This window comes from Pseudorca crassidens, chromosome 9 (assembly GCF_039906515.1).
Source record: "Pseudorca crassidens isolate mPseCra1 chromosome 9, mPseCra1.hap1, whole genome shotgun sequence".
NCBI classification, from domain to species: Eukaryota; Metazoa; Chordata; class Mammalia; order Artiodactyla; family Delphinidae; genus Pseudorca; species Pseudorca crassidens.
Window position 1 is genome coordinate 63,810,626 of NC_090304.1, and position 18,845 is coordinate 63,829,470.

At 38.7% G+C, this 18,845-nt stretch overlaps 1 protein-coding gene across 12 annotated transcripts in view; it reads right to left on the reverse strand.

Moving 5' to 3' along the window:
* Positions 1–17,136, reverse strand: part of PICALM (phosphatidylinositol binding clathrin assembly protein) — a 107,255-nt gene extending 90,119 nt beyond the window's left edge. For 3 of the 12 annotated variants that reach the window (XM_067750616.1, XM_067750617.1, XM_067750615.1), the window contains exon 1: positions 16,661–17,136. In XM_067750616.1, coding sequence (XP_067606717.1) covers positions 16,661–16,790 — 130 coding nt within the window. In that variant the 5' untranslated portion in view covers positions 16,791–17,136. The remainder of the gene's footprint in view (positions 1–16,660) is intronic. The other 9 variants (XM_067750622.1, XM_067750620.1, XM_067750621.1 and 6 more) reach the window with 5 other exon arrangements.
* Positions 17,137–18,845: the final 1,709 nt, after the last annotated feature.

Below are 18,845 nucleotides of genomic sequence, written 5' to 3' on the forward strand. Positions count from 1 at the left end.
AATAACGCTTAATTTCTATGGTTCTATGAAATAAAATAAGTGATAAAAATAAGGTATAAGGCTTTAATTCACAAATTCATCACTTAACCAAATAATTTTAAATTACTGTGCAAATGAACACAAGGGGATGGATTAGTGATGCTCCATTATATATAGTCAACTGATCTCCCATTATAACCAACAGCCAACAAAAGCAAGATAATCACCACTGTACATCATTTAGTCTGTGGCAGTAGTTAAGGGACCACCACCATCACCGCTTTTCAGGTATCAAATTCATAATCCTAGCATGAACACTATGAACTTATCAGGTGAACCAACTAGCTAAAGACCAAGATCATATCTGAATATTTGCAATAAAGATTCTGTCCAGGAAATTCACATTTAAAAAATAAAACAAAAAACTGTTGACTAAATAGTTCATTAACCAGCCCAGTATATTAAGTCCATTATCTTCATCAAAGATTTATTAAATATTTACTAAGATATAATTATGCACCAGGCATTCATTATATTCTGGGTATTGGGGATACCGAGACAAAACAGTCCCTGTTTTCAGGAGAAATAAACAGGCTCAAGATGCTCTGAGTTAAAAAAAAAAAAAAAAGAAAGAAGACGACGACGACGAAAAAGAAAACAGAAAAAAGAAAGCCTCTGCAGAGGGATAGAGGAGCAATTTGATTACAACTGCTACTGAAGGCTTGACAGATATGGCTCATCTGACCAACCAGGGAAGGGGGAAGAGGGGAGAAGGGTCCTGTTCTCCCTCACCAAATAAGGGCATCCAACTCAAACATAAGTGCCCCAAGGGGGCAAACATGAAAGGAAGATAAACATCCTGTGGTCAACCTGGCTGACTTAAGTGAAAAATTCAGAAAAGAAAGCATTTGAAACATGGTTGGAAAGGCTAATAGGAAGTATTTTATTATCAAGTATGTTAATATTTTACATAATTCACATATTTTTAATAAGATAGAAGAAAATTCACATTTTTGTTGGCCATTTTCTCCTAAAACAAAGTCACAGAAAACAATGCTACCCCTCCCTCCCAATGACAGTAAAATATTTAAGTTAAAATTGTTTTTCAAGGAAAGATGATATATTGGTAGGTGAGCTACTCTAATTAATGGAGAATGAAGCAAAAGCTCATAAAGAAACCATCCTTAATCTTAGTTTCCAAAGCACCAAGCCAAGAACAAAAAAGCTAAAGGGGCACAAATATAGCATCACAGAACAACAGAGCAGGGAGGCAATTTAGAAAATAAGCAATTTAAGTGAGTAAGGGATTTTCCTAAGGTCATATGGAGCTGGGGCCAGCACACCACATTCCAGTTCAGGCTTATTCCTCTAAAAGCATAAGAAGCATAAGAAGTTGCTGTTTCCAAATGTAATCTTACATATTTACAGAAATTATATTTCTCAAAGAAAGGCTTTCTCCTAACTATATCCCATTCCCTGAAAGTTCTCTGTGAGCTAAGAGATTCCCCAGATTGCCTGACTTCCACTCAAGGTTCTTCATTGCCATTTAAGTGCTAAATTTATTCTCTATTTCCTTTTATTAATAATGTCTCCTTTATGTATCTGTATAATAGAGCTAATAAGACTACATATTCAATAGGTTTTTTTATGAAGATTAACTGTGTTCATGCATGTCAAGTGCTTAAGACAGAAAGGATTCTTTAAATCTGAGCTATTATCCCCACCATGCAGGTTGTGTCCTTAAAAAAAAACTGATCTGATCAGATTTTGTGCAACACTGAAGACTGAGTTTCCTTAAACTTTAATAAAATCTCTATCTTCAGATCAAAATTAGGAATATATTATTACTGTTTAGAAGACTTCTTCAATAATTCATTCCTGTGCAATCTATATACTCAGAAATCCCCAAAGCCTTAGATATTGCCACTATTAATACAGTCTATAACCAAGTTAATATGAGATATAAAATCTCATTCTCAGCTTCAAGATCAGCAAAACTTCTTGCCTTCCCTATTTTAACACTGGCAGCAGAAAACATAGTGCAACTTTGAAAATCAGCTCTAACTATGGTTCAACTTTACCTACAGCAGCCAAAAGCTACCAGGAGATGAGATATATCTAAAGGTCATATGATTAAAATCCATACTCCCTCCACAATCTCACCTCAGACAATTGCTCCAACTACCTCTCTCCTTACGCCTAACCTGTCCTTCCTCTGGCCTCAAAGCACCCCATTTACCATCTCAAGTTAAACAGATTGCTTTGTTCCCCAAGCACAGTTCCAGCTTTCCTACCTACAAATGTTTGCTCAATGCTCTTTCCTCCAGCTGAAATGCCTACTGCTCCTCCCTAATTATCATTTAAGGTCCATTTCTCCCCCTCATCGAAAGCAGTTATCTCTCTCTCTCCTCTAATTTTCAATGACGTCTGATCTGAGCTTATCTCACACTGCCTGGTAATACAACTATCTGTATATGTCATCTTCCTTACTAGACTGAGGACATGATCAGCAATTTCAGTTTTAGATTTCTCAATAATCTCAACATGGTAACTTGTTTATATAATAGACACTCAATATGCAATTGCTAATGAGTATATTAATTTCCACTAGACTAATAAAGTCTTGTTTGGTAGAAATCAGGCTTTAAAAACCTAAAGAAACTAATAATTAATGTATCCTTTGTAAATAAATTGATATCAATTGTTAAACCACATAAATCAAACATGCCCCCAAGAATCTTATCAAACTTTTCCTCTTCACGCTGACCATCGTCAGATGATAAGATAGTTTGTGTTTAAGTTCATTCATAAATTTGGAACTCAAAAACGCTTCACTTGCATCCAAGCCCACAAAAGCCATGAGATCAGTGTACCTGATTTTATTTACTCAGTGAGCCAAACCACCATGTATAACAACATTCAGAAGTACAACTTCAGGTGCCAAAGCTCATCTAGCCCCCTGCACAAAAGGCAACAGGATTGTAGATTCCTATCTTCCTTCCCTTTCAATAACTCTGCCACAAATTACCAGGAAAAAGGAAAGCAGTTCCTCCAGTTCCATAACACTGGCATCTAAAGCTAGGAAAGCAGCTAATAAATGGGAGGAAAGGGGATCCTAAAATCAGGATCTGGGGAGGAGAGACCAGAGTCTACCAAGATAACTCCTGTCCTTACAAGACATTTAAGGGCTCTCTCTCCAACCTCATCTCCCTCTTACTCTCATTAACACTTTACATTCCACCATACAGCACTACTTAAAGTTTTCCCCAAACACATCAAAATGCTTTCTTGCCTCTGTGTCCCTAAATGTGCTAATCTATTTAGGAGGAATCCCTTTGTCCATCTGGCAAATCACTGTTCATTCTTAAAATTCTTGTTACCTCCTCTACAAAGCTGTCATTAACTCCTTCAAAATTACTCCAGCCCCTACTTTGATACTTTATGTAAATAATATTACGCATTTATCTCAATTATTTGTTTATTTGTTTACACATTTTCAACATCAGATCTCATGTTCCTTTTAGAGTAACGATTAAGTGCCATTCATTTTTACATTACTTTCTAGGCCTTGATCACTTTTCCTCAGCACTCCATTTAATGCTTCTAACCAGGGGTTTTGCCAGCAGTGTTCAATTCAACAGAACTCAATCTCAGAACTTTCACCCCATATTCTTGCTCATAGAACAAGTAAAAGATTTTAATACAGTTTCCTAGATAATTTTACTAAAATAACATGAAATTTTTAAAAAAGATTTGCTCTTATAATTCTCTTTTTTCCACTCAGGTCTTCTCCAAGAAATATAAAGTCACACAAAATAAACTCTTGAGTCTGTAGGTACACAAATGAATTAAGATTTATCTACATTACACATTCAAAAAAAATTAATTTGGATTTCCATAAGCAATTCACCACAGAGCCCTAAGACTAGGACAAAAAGGGCATAGGTGAAGTAGGTAGTAGAAAGAAGCCAATCAAGGTCAACATCCAGTTCATTATAGCCTATTAAAGACATATACTTCATTTCTATCTTACTTTACAAGTTTTGCCAATATCTTATAACAAAAAACACAAGCATTTAGCAAATAAGGCCTATAGCATTCTGCTATCAGGTGTGAACTATCACAGGTAACACAAAGTCTAAAATCAAAGACTGCCTGGAATTCACTTACAACAACCATACATTAGCAAATAATACTCATAATAACAGGGGAAAAAAGAAAACAAAAACGGAAGAAACATTTGAAATCAAATATACCAATATTAAGTAGGTCCTGGAATAAATAATATTTTAAGTGTGTCAAACTACCCTAATTTTATATAATCTAACTCTGGAAATTTACTTCTTAACTTCCATAATTCCTCACATTTTCAACCAATAAAGAATAAAAATTTACTTCATCATGGAAACAGAAAGAAGTTTAAACAAACAACTACTACTTATAGCAAAGGCATTAGCCCTACAGTAATCTTTCTCTTCCTTTATGGAAAAAATCCTAAAACGTTCTTTGATAACACATTAGAAACCCCTCATGGAAATTTCATCCCTTCTTCATTCTTTCAGCATCTTTTTATTACATACTTGCTATATGCTCTATTTAGCACAGTAAAGAGGACACACAAGGGTTTTCTGTAAACACTTATAATTATAGAAGCTATACGTACCCCAATGTCCACTGCAGCACTACTTACAATAGCCAGGACATGGAAACAACCTAAATGTCCAACAACAGATGAATGGATAAAGAAGATGTGGTACATATATACAATGGAATATTACTCAGCCATAAAAAGAAATGAAACTGGGTCATTTGTAGAGATGTAGATGGACCTAGAATCTGTCATACAGAGTGAAGTAAGCCAGAAGGAGAAAAACAAATATCGTATATTAACGTATATATGTGGAATCTAGAAAAATGGTACAGATGAACCTATTTGTAGGGCAGGAATAGAGATGCAGACATAGAGAACAGACATGTGGACACAGGGTGGGAAGTGGAGGGTGGGATGAATTGGGAGATTAGGTTTGACATAAATACATTACCAAGTGTAAAATAGATAGCTAGTGGGAACCTGCTGTAGAGCACAGCGAGCTCAGCTCCATGCTCTGTTAACGACCTAGATGGGTGGGATGGTGGGGTGGGAGGGAGGTCCAAGAGGGGGGATATAGGTATACATATAGCTGATTCACTTCATTGTACAGCAAAAACTAATACAACATTGTAAAGCAATTTTACTCCAATAAAAAAAAGAAGTAGTACAAGTCATTATGGAGAAGTACAAGATACTATGGAAACATACACACCATTCTGTATAGACAAAAATTACTGCTTATGGACACTCATGCAACTATGTATTATCTCTTCACACATTTAAACTATCCCAAGAACCTAAAAAAAAAAAAAAAAGGTTGTTGGATTAGATTAATTAGTCCATTCAGTTGAAAAATGTTTGACTTGAATTTTCCATAGTCAATGAACTATTACCAGTACTGGAGAATGCCATCAAGGAAAATTTTTTCTCCCTCACTAATCTCTATTTCCACATTACACAGAGGTAGCAGAGTTGTACCCCATGTAAACCTCAAAAGAAGGGGAAAAACTCAAATATCCTTCATTTTCCTTAACGTCATCTTGTGTCCACACACCATATATAAAAATTAACTCAAAGCTGATCAAACCTAAAAGAGCTAAAACTCTTAGGAGTAGGTAAGGTGTAAATCTGCGTAACCTTGGATTAGCCAATGGTTTCTTAAGATATTATACCAAAAGCACAAATATTCAAAGAAAATATAGACAAACTGAACTTCAAAATTAAAAACTTTTGTGCATCAAAGGACACTATCATTTATTTAAAAAATTATGAATCACTATGTTGTATACGTGGAACTAATATAATATTGTAAATCAACTATACTTTGCTTTTTAAAAGGGCAGGGGGAACACTATCAAAAAAGTGGAAAGACAAGACACAGGATGGGAAAAATATTTTCAAGTCATATAAGGATCTAGTATCCAGAATATGTAAAGAACTCTTCTAGCATTCCAAATAATAAAGAACCAAATTTAAAATGGGCAAAGGGTCTGAATAGACATTTTTTCAAAGATATACAAAGGGTCAATAAGCTCAACATCATTAACAAGATGTTTAACATCATTAGTCATTAGGGAAATGCAAACCAAAATCATGATATATACTATATATATATATTTAACTAGGATGACTACGATGAAAAAAAATTTTTAAATACCCTGAAAATAACAAGTGTTAGCAAAAATACGGAGAAACTGAAACCTTTATACATTGTTGTTGGGAATGTAAAATGGTGCAGCTGCTGTGGAAAACAGTCTAGTAATTCCTCAAAAAGTTAACATATAACCACCATATGACCCAGAAATTCTTCTCCTTTGTACATACCCAAGAGAACTGAAAACACATGTTAACACAAACACTTCTATACAGATGTTCATAGCAATACTATTCTTCCTGGATTTAAAGGGATAAACAACCCAAGTGTCCATCAATGGATGAATGAGCAAAATGTGGTATATCCATACAAGGGAATATTATTAGGTTATAAAAAGAATGAAGTGTTGTTACATGCTACAACATAAATAAACCTTGAAAACATTATGCTAAGTGAAAGAAGCCAGACATGAAAGGCCATGTCTTGTATGATTCTACTCATATGAAATGTCCAGAATAGGAAAATCCATAGACAGAAAGTAGATTACTGGTTGCCAGGGAATGAGGGTGGAGAGATGGGGGGAGTGATTGCTAACAGATAGGTGGTTTCTTTTGGGGGTGGGGGGAAACGTTCTGTTATTAGATACTGGAGATGGTTGCACACAACACTGTGAATATATTTTGTTATGTGAACTACATCTCAATTTAAAAATTGCATTAAAAAAATCACTTTGCCTCACAATCCCCCTTTTCACATTAGCTTTGGATTAAATGACAATATCTCAAATCAGTCAATACCATGCATGATAATAAATTTCTGCAAACAACTGTTTCTAATACACCAAAAAGGTCTGCAAATCCTCTCTGGTGTGAATACCACCCTATTTACTTTTTGGTATATACTTGAATTACGATAAGATTTTTGCATATTAGATGTATTTAAAATGTTACATTTGTATTTCTCAAGCTTCCACAGGATAACTAACTCTATTACCAGCACATAAAAATTTTAACATACATACACACACACACACCATGACCCTTGTTCTCAGAGCTTATAAATCACATGAGGAGATCTATAATCAGCAGAAACATGTACATTAAAATACAGCAACTGAGTATACCCTATGAAGTCACTTGTAAAGTATACCTGCAATCTTTAGTGAGGGAAGAAGTTTGCAAAGCATATCTAGCTTCCTCAACCACTACTTGAAAGAAATGTCCCTTGAGTAAAATCAGGGCCCCTAGCAAGCTTTCAAGTACTAAGTTTATGACTATAAATACCAGCACCGTTTCAGAAATCACTGCTGGAATTCCAAGCATTCAGAGAAGACTTGCAGCAACTCCTACCAGCCCCTGGAATGAACTGATGATCTGGATTTAGTGGTCTTACTATCATGGCCATCACTACTTAGCACTCCAACCTTTGCTTACCCTACAAGGCTTCGTTCTAAAACGGTCATTTGTTTTCTTTTGCATCTTGACGTTACCTACTACGTGTACTTTAGGCCATCACTACTACTACTCCAACCTTTGCTTCATACCTCACAAGGCTTAATTCTAAAAGTCATTTCTTTTCTTTTGCATTTTGACATTATCTATTAAGTGTACTTTATCCTAAAGTGAGGCTGCCACACAGTTATATACTGGAGGCACCCTGCACATAGATTATAATGTGATCAGCACCTCCTAGAGCTGTACAAGGAAGCAGCTCTGATAAACATTTCAAATCTAATTCTGGTACCCTGTTTAATTCTTAAAATTAATTTCTACTTTTAAGACCATATCCTCAAAAACCATGCATTTGAATATAGTTTTCAAACTGAGTAGCTGTAACCAAGAAACTTTTTTTCTTTGCTATAACAATACTTTGGAAAAACCACATAATACCTAAACAAAACTAAACCTCAATGCCTCATAGGTGCCATAGCAATTTGTTATAATCTTTTTTATCAATGCTACTGAATGACTTCATATATAATTTTGTAATCAGGTGATTACCATTCACTGCAACTAAGATAATGCCCACAAAAACATTATTAAAATATCTACTGCAATAGATCTCTACGGTGTGTCCACCATACATTGTTCATGGAATAGCCTGAGCTGTGACGGGAGATTATGTGTAATCATTCAGTACTTACTGGGCACCCAAAGGGCCACTGATTAGTTACTTTGAGAAGAGACATAGAACAGTACAAAAAAGAACAGTTCCTATTCACAGAGAAAACACACATGAACCCAATATATACATAAAAGCATAATACTGAGTACAGTTTAATAAAAAAATATATATATATATGTAAACTTTAAATGGTGATAATAATGTTGGACTGACAGAACCAGGGGGAGTTATTCAGTAACGTCTTTAGGAAAGTGGTTACTTTAAAGGTGAATGTTAACAAAAGCAAGTTAGTTTAAAGAAGGTTTAAAAGGAAGGATGCATCTGTACTGACAGAGAGGTGAAGATATTTTGTGTCCAAGGAATGGGATTTGCAAAGGCTGGCTAATAGTTTGAGGGTCAAGAATTTATTTTGGTTCAACTGGTACCTAACCTGCTTGACTGAAAAGAAATAGCTTAGATATATTTAAAACAAAACAAGTGAGGAAAAATAGATCAAGAGTCTCAATTTCATGCCCCGGTCCGGGAAGATCCCACGTGCCACGGAGCGGCCGGGCCCGTGAGCCATGGCCACTGAGCCTGTGTGTCCGGAGCCTGTGCTCCGCAACGGGAGAGGACACGTGGTGAGAGGCCCGCGTACTGCAAAAAAAAAAAAAAAAAAAAAGAGTCTCAATTAATGATGGACTCTATCAAGGCCTTTTAGGAAAACTTACATTATTACTGTTAGAGACTCTTTTTGCCCCCCAGAAGTCTCCTTTCCAAGTCACACAGCACATTCTTTCCAATCTACTCAACCGCATGACATAATCAAAAGATCACGTCACATCTCTTGCTCAGTCCTACAATGATTGGACCACTGTTACCCATCAAATCAAATCAAAATTACTCTGAGAATTTAAAGGACCACTTACATCTAGTTTCTCTCTAAGTATTCTTTTCTCCCCTCTTCTAAACACCATTCCTTAGAGTTGCATTTTTTAGTCTCAGAACCTTTACAATCTTAAAAATTGAAGACCCCAAAGAGCTTTTGCTTATGTGGTTTTTCTCTATTGGTATTTACTGTGTTAGAAATTAAAACTGAGAAATTTTTAAATATTAATTCATTTTAATAAAATTCATCATATGTTAGCATTATTCATAAAAAATAACTGTATTTTCCAAAACCAAAATTTAGAACAGTGGCATTGTTTCACATTTTTTTCCAAAACTCTTTACTATCTGGCTTAATAGAAAACAGTTAGATTTTCATATCTGCTACTACATTCAATTTGTTGCAGTACCACATAGCCTCTGGAAAACTCCACTGTACAATAGTGGAAGAATGAAAATGGAAAAGGAAAATAATGTCTCAGCATATGAATATAATTTCGATTTCACAAATACGCTGAAGGGGTCTTGGGGACTCCCAGGAATCCCTGGACCACACTTTAAGAAACAGCCATGAATAGATAAACATGGTCTATTCATTCTCTAGAATAGAAAATCATTACATAAAAAGTTACACTAAAGTGAAAGCCAGACCTGATGCTAGACCACCTGGGTTCAAATCCCAGTTCTCTTCTTCCTGGCAATGTGACCTTGGGCAAATTACTAAACTCAGTGCCTTAGTTTCCTCTTCAGTAAAATGGTGATAATAATAAAATCTCTTGGACTTCGCTGGTGGCACAGTGGTTAAGAATCCGCCTGCCAATGTAGGGGACACAGGTTCGAGTCCTGGTCCAGGAAGATTCCACATGCTGCGGAGCAACTACCACCGAGCCTGTGCTCTAGAGCTCGTGAGCCGCAGCCCGCACACCTAGAGCCCATGCTCTGCAACAAGAGAAGCCACTGCAATGAGAAGCCCACGTACTGCAACAGAGAGTAGCCCCCACTCGCTGCAACTAGAGAAAGTCTGCGCGCAGCAACGAAGATCCAACGCAGCCAAAAATAAATAAATAACTTTAAAAATAATAATAATAAAATCTCTCACAAAGTTGTTGAAAGGAATAAACAAGTTTATAAATGCAAAGTGTTCAGTAATGTGAGTGCCCAGCACAAAGTAAGCATAAACATTTGTTAAATAAATGTAAACACAACCTAGGCATAAACACAAAAAACATGTCTAGCTGTGAGTATTGCCACTATATTCTAATGTAACTTGAGAAATCCTTAATATTCTGATAACCCGGCAAATTACAATTCTGAACATAATTTTTAATACAAAGGTTTAAGTTCATTAAAATTCCCTTTTAAAGGAATATCATTAGTAAATTGTAACTGCCTACAAACAATTCTCCATGAAAAGAACCATATACACAGTGAATACACAAAATTCTGAAAGATCAAATCCAAAAATTTCAATTCTCTAGAGAAATATATAAAGCCATTTAACTGGGAACACACTGAGACAGAACACAAAGTAACGGAAATGCCACTTCAGCCACCAAAAGAACAGGAAAAGCAAATATTAAGCCTTTACTTTGAAAATCTAACCCTACTTCTTCTTGGTAGGGCGCTAACCTCTTGCCAAGAAGTCTTTAAGTTTATTTTACTTGCTTCTTTGACTTTAAGGGCAAAATCACGGAACTAAGCACTTTGAAACGGAAGAAAACAGAAAAGACTTTCTATGTATTAGGGTGAACTTTCACATTAAATATTCTAAATGATAATCAGAGTCAAAATAAAGTATTTTATTCAAATTAAAGCAATTCTGATGACTAATTAAAATCAATTATTTTAAACAAATTGGTGAACTTTCACATTATTTAAATTAAACCAATTCTGATTAGTTAAAATAAATTAAACAATGTATTTTTAAAACATCTGGGGGGGGCTTCCCTGGTGGCGCAGTGGTTGAAAGTCTGCCTGCTAACAGGGGACACGGGTTCGAGCCCTGGTCTGGGAGGATCCCACATGCCGCGGAGCAACTGGGACCGTGAGCCACAAGTACTGAGCCTGCGCGTCTGGAGCCTGTGCTCTGCAACAAGAGAGGCCACAACAGTGAGAGGCCCGCGCACCGCAATGAAGAGTAGCCCCCGCTTGCCACAACTAGAGAAAGCCCTTGCACAGAAATGAAGACCCAACACAGCCAAAAATAAAAATAAATAAATTAAAAAAAAAAATCTAGGTAATTCCCTGGCGGTCCAATGGTTAGGACTCCACGCTTCCACTAAAGGAGGCACGGGTTCAATCCCTGATCAGGAAACTAAGATCCCTCAAGCTGTGCGGCACGGCCAAAAAAAAAAAAATAGGGACTTCCCTGGTGGTGCAGTGGTTAAGAATCCACCTGCCAATGCAGGGAACACGGGTTCGAGCCCTGGTCCGGGAAGATCCCACATGCCGCAGAGCAGCTGGGCCCATGTGCCACAACTACTGAGCCTGTGCTCTAGAGCCCGCAAGCCACAACTACTGAGCCCAGGTGCTGCAACTACTGAATCCCGCATGCCTAGAGCCCATGCTCCTCAACAAGACAAGCCAGCACAACGAGAAGCCCACACACCGCAACGAAGAGCAGCCCCCACTCACTGCAACTAGAGAAAAGCCCGCACACAGCAATGAAGACCCAACACAGACAAAAATAAATAATAAATAAATATTTTTTAAATTTAAAAAGTAAAGTGGAAGAGCTTAAAAAAGTTAAAAAAATAAAACATCTAATTAAATATCATACAAGTGCTTTACAACTCAAATGAGAGGGAAAAAAGCATGTCACTTCATAATGATGCTTCACTTCTTTTCCACTGAAATTAAATTCTAAGACATCTTTAAAAATTATTCAGATATATAAAATATGTAAACAAAAAAAGCACTGCTACAAGGATAAAAAATAGATGAATAAAGTCTAAACAGTATTTCTTAAAGTAACAAGTCCACCAGTGAAGCCTAATTACTTTACAAAGAAATTTTAGAATTAATTTGCTAGTTACAAATAAGGCAGCTACCGAAATGGCTACAGGTAAAATTCTCTTCAGGTTGCTCTTTTAAAATACATACTATTCAGAAACATAACTAAATATGTCAAGGAGGAAAAACTTATATTTGTGGAGTTCTACTATACATCTCCTACAATTGACATAAGTAGTCAAATCTTGCTATTACCACTTTGATGACTCAATTACCATTTTTTTTGTATTTCAGAACTATTAAAGTAGTAAGGGACAGAACAGGTCAAATAATGAAAATGAAAATATAAATCATACGATTAATTCTTATGGGAAAGAACAGTAAGCCCAAACATAACTATGAAATAATTGTCCATTTGGAAAGCCCCAGTTACCTTATTTCTAAACAAGCGCCATCTAGGGGCAGATCTTCTACTTACTATCTTCCTCACAGGTACCTTCTTTCAAATCAGATCCCAGTTACCAGATATATTCTTGACAATACGCAAACTAAGGACCCATTGGATATCATTAACTAAGACATTAAAAATCAATAATTTGCTTAGAAAGATAATTATTTTGGGTGCCTGTCAATATTTTATATGTATTTTCAATGGTTATACAAACCACTTACCCAAATACAAATTCCACCCTCTACATATTCAAAACATTCACAAATTCTTACTTAAAAAAAAATATATGTTTCCACAATTAAAATTAGGCAGAGTCTAGAGCCATTACACAACACACAAATACCCACACTGTATCTACTTTAGAGGTATGCTTATAACGGATACTTAATAAGAACATGATCTTGATTTTGTTATACAGAATGTAAGGCAGATGGTGGCTGGAATGAAGTGTCCCTTGAAATTAACTGTAAAAAATATGGATATAAAAGTGAAAACATTAGAGCCATTCACATAATATTTTATCTCAGTGAAACATGCCCCAACATAAATGTCCAAGGAAAGTAAACAAGTATAGAAAAAAGTGTTCTTGTCAAAAAAACAAGAGTAAAGGTTGTGAAATCAGGTAAGAATGTTTTTACTTCAAGAATTTATAAATTTTAAAACTCTTTTCTGGGCTTCCCTGGTGGCACAGTGGTTCAGAGTCCGCCTGCCCACGCAGGTTCGAGCTCCGGTCTGGGAGGATCCCACATGCCGCGGAGCGGCTGGGCCCGTGAGCCATGGCCGCTGAGCCTGTGCGTCCGGAGCCTGTGCTCTGCAATGCGAGAGGCCGCAACAGTGAGAGGCCTGCGTACCGCAAAAAAAACCACAAAAAAACAAAAAACAAACAAACAAAACCTCTGTTCTGTCTGTACTTCAACCAATAATGTTTTAAGTATTCTATACCTCTTTAAATTTAGTTACAGATGATCTTCTATGCATATGACTTGCCTCTCCCATAGCTATGAGAAAGGATTAAATTAGATAATGGTTAATAAGTGCCTGGCAAACTGAAGTCCTTCAAATACAAGGCTGCTATTCTTCTATCTTGATTATGGCCATTAGAGGCCTGAAATTAAATGCAAACCATGTTTAGTTTTAAAAATATGCTTCAGGTTTGACAACTCTTTTCATATTAGGGACACTACTTAACATTATTATCTACTGACCCCTATAAGCAAAGCAAAAGCTCTTTCTTAAACAAGTATACAATGTAGTATGAATTAAGCCATAATTCATGGATTACAATCATCATTTCCTAATATAGACAGATTTTGGCGAAGTACACAGAAACCACCTCCACACTCTAAAGGCTTATAGGAAAAAGCAGTCTTAAGCATATTTTTGTTAAATACTAATATTTAAAAAATAAAATCATTTTCATTAGGGTCAACTAATTAGGCAACAGTTTCTCAGTATATTAAAAGGCACAAGAGAACTAAGCCTTCACTAGAAAGAAAAATTCCTAAAAGAGGAAAAATTGTATCTACATTAAAGACTTAAAAGTCCATGATGTCAAAACCCAGAACTGTTTGTGAAAGCCTTTTCAATTTCCTCAAAGTATGTTAAAGTGTGTGGGGGAAGAAGGTGTTTACAAAAACCACTCATTGGTCAGACTTAAATTTATTCCATTAGTGGAACTGGTTATAAGGGTGTTTTAAACAACAATATAAAGAAAATAGTATTTTTAAAAAATTGTATTTTAAAAATAGTATTTTAAAAACCTCATAGAGTAAGTGGCTCCTTATTCATACAGATTTTTTTAAAAAATCAAACATTACCAGGAATATTCAGGTTCTAAAGTGGGAATTTATAAACACAGCAGTGGTAGAGAAAAAGACTACAAATGTGAGATTATCCATATACCAAACTTAATCCCAGTTCTTATCTGCAGCAGCTTCCATTACAAGAGAAAAGGCTAACATTCATAAAACCACAAGCAAGTCTCACTTTCCTAAATTTACCTAGCCTATTTTCTGACCTTTTCCACAATGTGTTAGAACTGCAACATTTGAAATAAGACAAGAACCTTTAAAAAGACTTTTAAAAGTGGTATCTATTCGTGTTATAATTTATCATTTTGAAGGGAGAGATGAGGATAACAGTTCACAAAGTCACAAGTAGTTTCTTCAACGCCAAAAACAAACAAACAACAAAACCAACCTAACAAAAGAATTAACAGTGTTAGGGCAAACCATAGATTGGGTAGAGCAAGCCAAGTAGTCATTTGAAGAGAAGTAAACAGTAGAAATGTCTACTCCAAATATCAGACAATCAAAAGAGGTACTTAACAGCTTCATAATGTATTTAAAAGAATTTTCCATTTATAAATATGTCACCATTTAAATATATTCTGAATTCTTTAAAACAGTCAAGGATTGATAGTTAACAAGCAGCCTCCATGAACCGCAAGTCAAAAGAAGAACCAAGCAATAATGATGCCTTTTTAAACTTTTCCACAAGGAAGGAATAAGTCACAGTGAATAATGGGTTTGTCTGTAGCAGTAACTTGTTCTAACAGTACTTCATGAGCAAAGTATCTTGGAAGAATTCACATTTTGTACATTTTTTTAAAAAGCGCAAACCTTACGGCCAAAGTCCAAACGAGAACTCAAAACAGGACTCCCGTCAGTGAATTCCCTTTCAGGACATGCTCACTCTTGCTTCAAACAGTAAAGCAAAGTAACTTTCACGTAGGATGAAGTCAGTCAGGCTTATGTGTCCAGTAGCCATTTAAAAAAGGAACTTATCTATTACAATGCCTTTTTCACTATGTTTCCCTGAAAAGTTTCAGGTCAAAGCTCCGTTGAGTCAAAGCTTGAGTAATCCACTGATCTTTGTACCTTGAGGTAAAGGAGTGGAATAAAAAAGGAGGATATTACAGGTGGCTTCCAGGTTTGGAAAAAGTTGGGAGGAGTTAGCTCTAGTAATTGTAGCTAAGTTAGTGAATGGTGTAATATCATGCGTGTAAGAAAAACTAGTTCCTCAAAAGATAACCAGCATAAATTAAAACGGAGTCCAAACTCAAGCATCACCAAATATCTTTTTACCAGTTTTTTAAAGGATGTATGTTATTTGTAGATTTGATTATTAATCTATTTTGAATTCCAATAGTCTACGCTTCACTCAAGCTTCAGAATTCAAACCGCCAGGCTTAACAGCTCTAGGAACTGATACCAAAATCAGCAAACCCTTTTCCATATCCCCATTAGAAAAAAGAAAAGGGGGGGGGGTGACTGACATTCACAAATTATCCCAGTCAAAAGCATGAAAATACAATGATTAAACCCCACCAGAGGTGATTAAAAATCCCGGCGTTCCACAAAGCTTTCCCCACACCAACAGAATCCCTTTACTTTCACGCCCACGAAGAAAGTAGTCAGGGGAAAAAAGTCGGATATTGAGTATGATATTTACAATGAGACGAAGGAACTTAAGTGAAGATACAGAGGCAAAGAAAGGTAACCCAAAGGGCGGGGTGAGGGGGGGAAGGTGGACGAGAAAACCGGGAAAGGAAGGGACAGAAGAGGCCAGTGGAGCAAAGGAAGTGAGAATCACTTCAAGGGAGGCGGCCCTCAGGGTTGCGGAGAAACAGGGATCCGGGCCCACGGAACCAGGCGTTTACGGAAACCCGAAGAAGGCTAGTGGGGAAACAATAGGGCGGTGAGGCCGGGAGCAAGCGGGGAGACGCTCAGGAGAGGGCGGCTAGGCAGCACCGGGACAGATGGGAAGAAAGAGTAGAAGGCTGCAGCAGACAGAGGAGGCCGGGAGGTGAGGGGCTAGGTGGAGAGGCAAGTTGGCCGGCTGTAATGTGTATCGCGGAGCACCGGGCAGAGAAGCCAGGGTCCCCTAGGAACCTGGAGGGGAGTGGCTTGTCAGGGATTTTTAGACAGGGAACGGAAGCCGTGAAGGCAGGTGTGATGGAAGCAGAAAGAACACAGCTCGGATGAGCACAGGACCCGCCGCGCCAGAGAAGACGCAGGGAGGGAAGAGGCAGCTGAAGCGGGGATGAAGAGAGATAGGGAGAAGGACGCGGGTCGCGGGGGCAGCGGTCGGCTTCACTCACAGTCCAGGTGCTTTTTCTTGGGCCCCATGATCTCGTGGGTCGTGGCCTTGCATACTGTCTTGGACACGGCGGAGCCGGTGACACTGTGTTGGGCGGCGGTGATTCGGTCCGTCAAGCTCTGGCCGGACATCTCTGCGGCTCCTCCGCCACCCCTCCCGCTCGGCAGCCGGCGGGGACTGGGACCCCCAAGCGCCGGAGGACCCCCACCCCCCCTACCCCCACCGGCTCCTTCTCCGCCTGCCGGCCTGGGGCGGGGCTCAGGGCCGCGCGCTGCCACCCAGCCCGGAAAGAACCGGCTCTTGTCACCCGCGGGGTCAGGCACGATATCGGGCACTCCCCTGCCCCCGCCTCAGCTCAGCCCACCCCCTCCCTGGTCAGCTGAAGCCGGGCAGGGCAAAAGGGACAGGCAGCTGCAGGAAAATGGCGGCGCCAGGCTCCTCCTCGGAGCTTTCCGGGCTGCCCCGGGTCACGTGACTCGGGCACCGCCCCTCCTTCTCCGTCTCCCGCCCCTTTTCCCTTCTCTTTCCTCTTCGACGCAGGCCCTCCCTCGCTCGGCGAGGGAAGAGCGGGGCGGCGCCCGCGCGTTACGTGATGGAACCCGCCCGGCGGGCGCAACAGGAGGCTCCCCCGCGGGGGCAGTGCGCGGCCCGCCGCGTCACGTGACGCTCCCTGCTAACAGGTCGCCCGAGGCTGGGCTCGCTGGGGTCACGGGGGGGGAGGTGAGAGGCGGGGCGAGGGACGTATGGCTTCTCCCTTCTCCCCCCACAAGGGTGTCCTAGTGTCTGTGATTGAAACCAACGGCTCCCCACAGAGGAGGTGCAGCTACCTTCACAGCTACCCCTGAGCAAGGGGGTGTCAGAGCTGCTTGGGCTTTCCTAGCAGAATCAAGAATGTGTTTAGGGAGGCCCCCAAAACCATCCTCCTGGCTTTAATGAAAAGGAAAAGGCTTCCGTCGGCCCATTCTCGGAGGCTGTCAGCAGACCTCTCCCTACAGTGGGTATTGAAGCTCTCCCTGCTTACTTACCCCAGAAGGGTTGGGGGTTTTTTCCCCTTTTCTTGAGAGGCTTGGAAATGTCACCTGTTTTTGTTTATCTCTTCCCTGAAAACTTGACACATTGCTGCCAGTCTAAATTTGGATACTAATGGGCCAGTATTTTTTTCTCTAGGGTGTCAAATAGGACAGGAAACACATAGCTTCACTGGAATTTGAAAAGGGAAGTGGTATGATGATGTCAACAGAGATTAGCTGACCCTACAAGGCTGACTGCTGTGGTGATTAAAGGTCCAGACCATAGAAGGAAGTGAGAAGGTAGTAAGTGGAGAAGTCCCATTCAGAGAATCCAGACATCACTACCTGCCATCTCCCCTGGTTTAGTCTTTGTTCTCTTTGGCCTCTTTTTCTCTTGCGTAAGCCAGATTTTCAGGGAAAGAAGACACTTGGAACTGTCCTGGGGGCATTTTAGAGGAATTATTATATCCTGTGAATCTATTCTATGAGATCCAGATCTATTTCACAAAGTCTTTTAAAATGTTAAAATGCCCCACTTTCAACACAAGTTTAAGGATAAATTTTAAAATCTCCATGAATGTTAAATTACCATGATAGTCCTATGTAATCTTGCTAGTTTCAAATGAAATGCTAACATACTCAGAAAGTCTGTGTACACCATCTGCTAGCCAAGTCCAAAATACTGTGCTTCAATCTGGTGACTCTCAAAAGATGCAAAGCTAATGGTTAACATTTTATGTATCATCATGAATTTTGTGGTCTCCTCCCATTCCCTTTCCCCCCCTTTTTTTTTCACTATGGCTGGTGAAAATTTGCAACACCATGCTTTTGCCAAGAACATAAAGTGCTTAAACCAGCAGGCTTCATCTGTGTCAAGCCAGCCCCAAATTTCTCAAAACTGTAATGACTTCCTTCAGTGCATCTGCAATCCATCTGCAGTTTGGTGCCCAGTTTGCTGCCCTGTGTCCATTGGGCCGTGGAGTTACCCAATTCTTAAGACCTCCTTACTATTCTTCTGTGGGTTCCACTTAATAAGTTACCGGGTGGCCTGAGCCTCTGCATTGGTAGACCCCTGCTGAGGTAAACAGGAGCTAAATCAGTAGCTAAATATTTCATCTTTAGGGAAAATGTAAAAGTTATTCCTAAACACACAGAAGGCAACGTGTATTTTTTGCA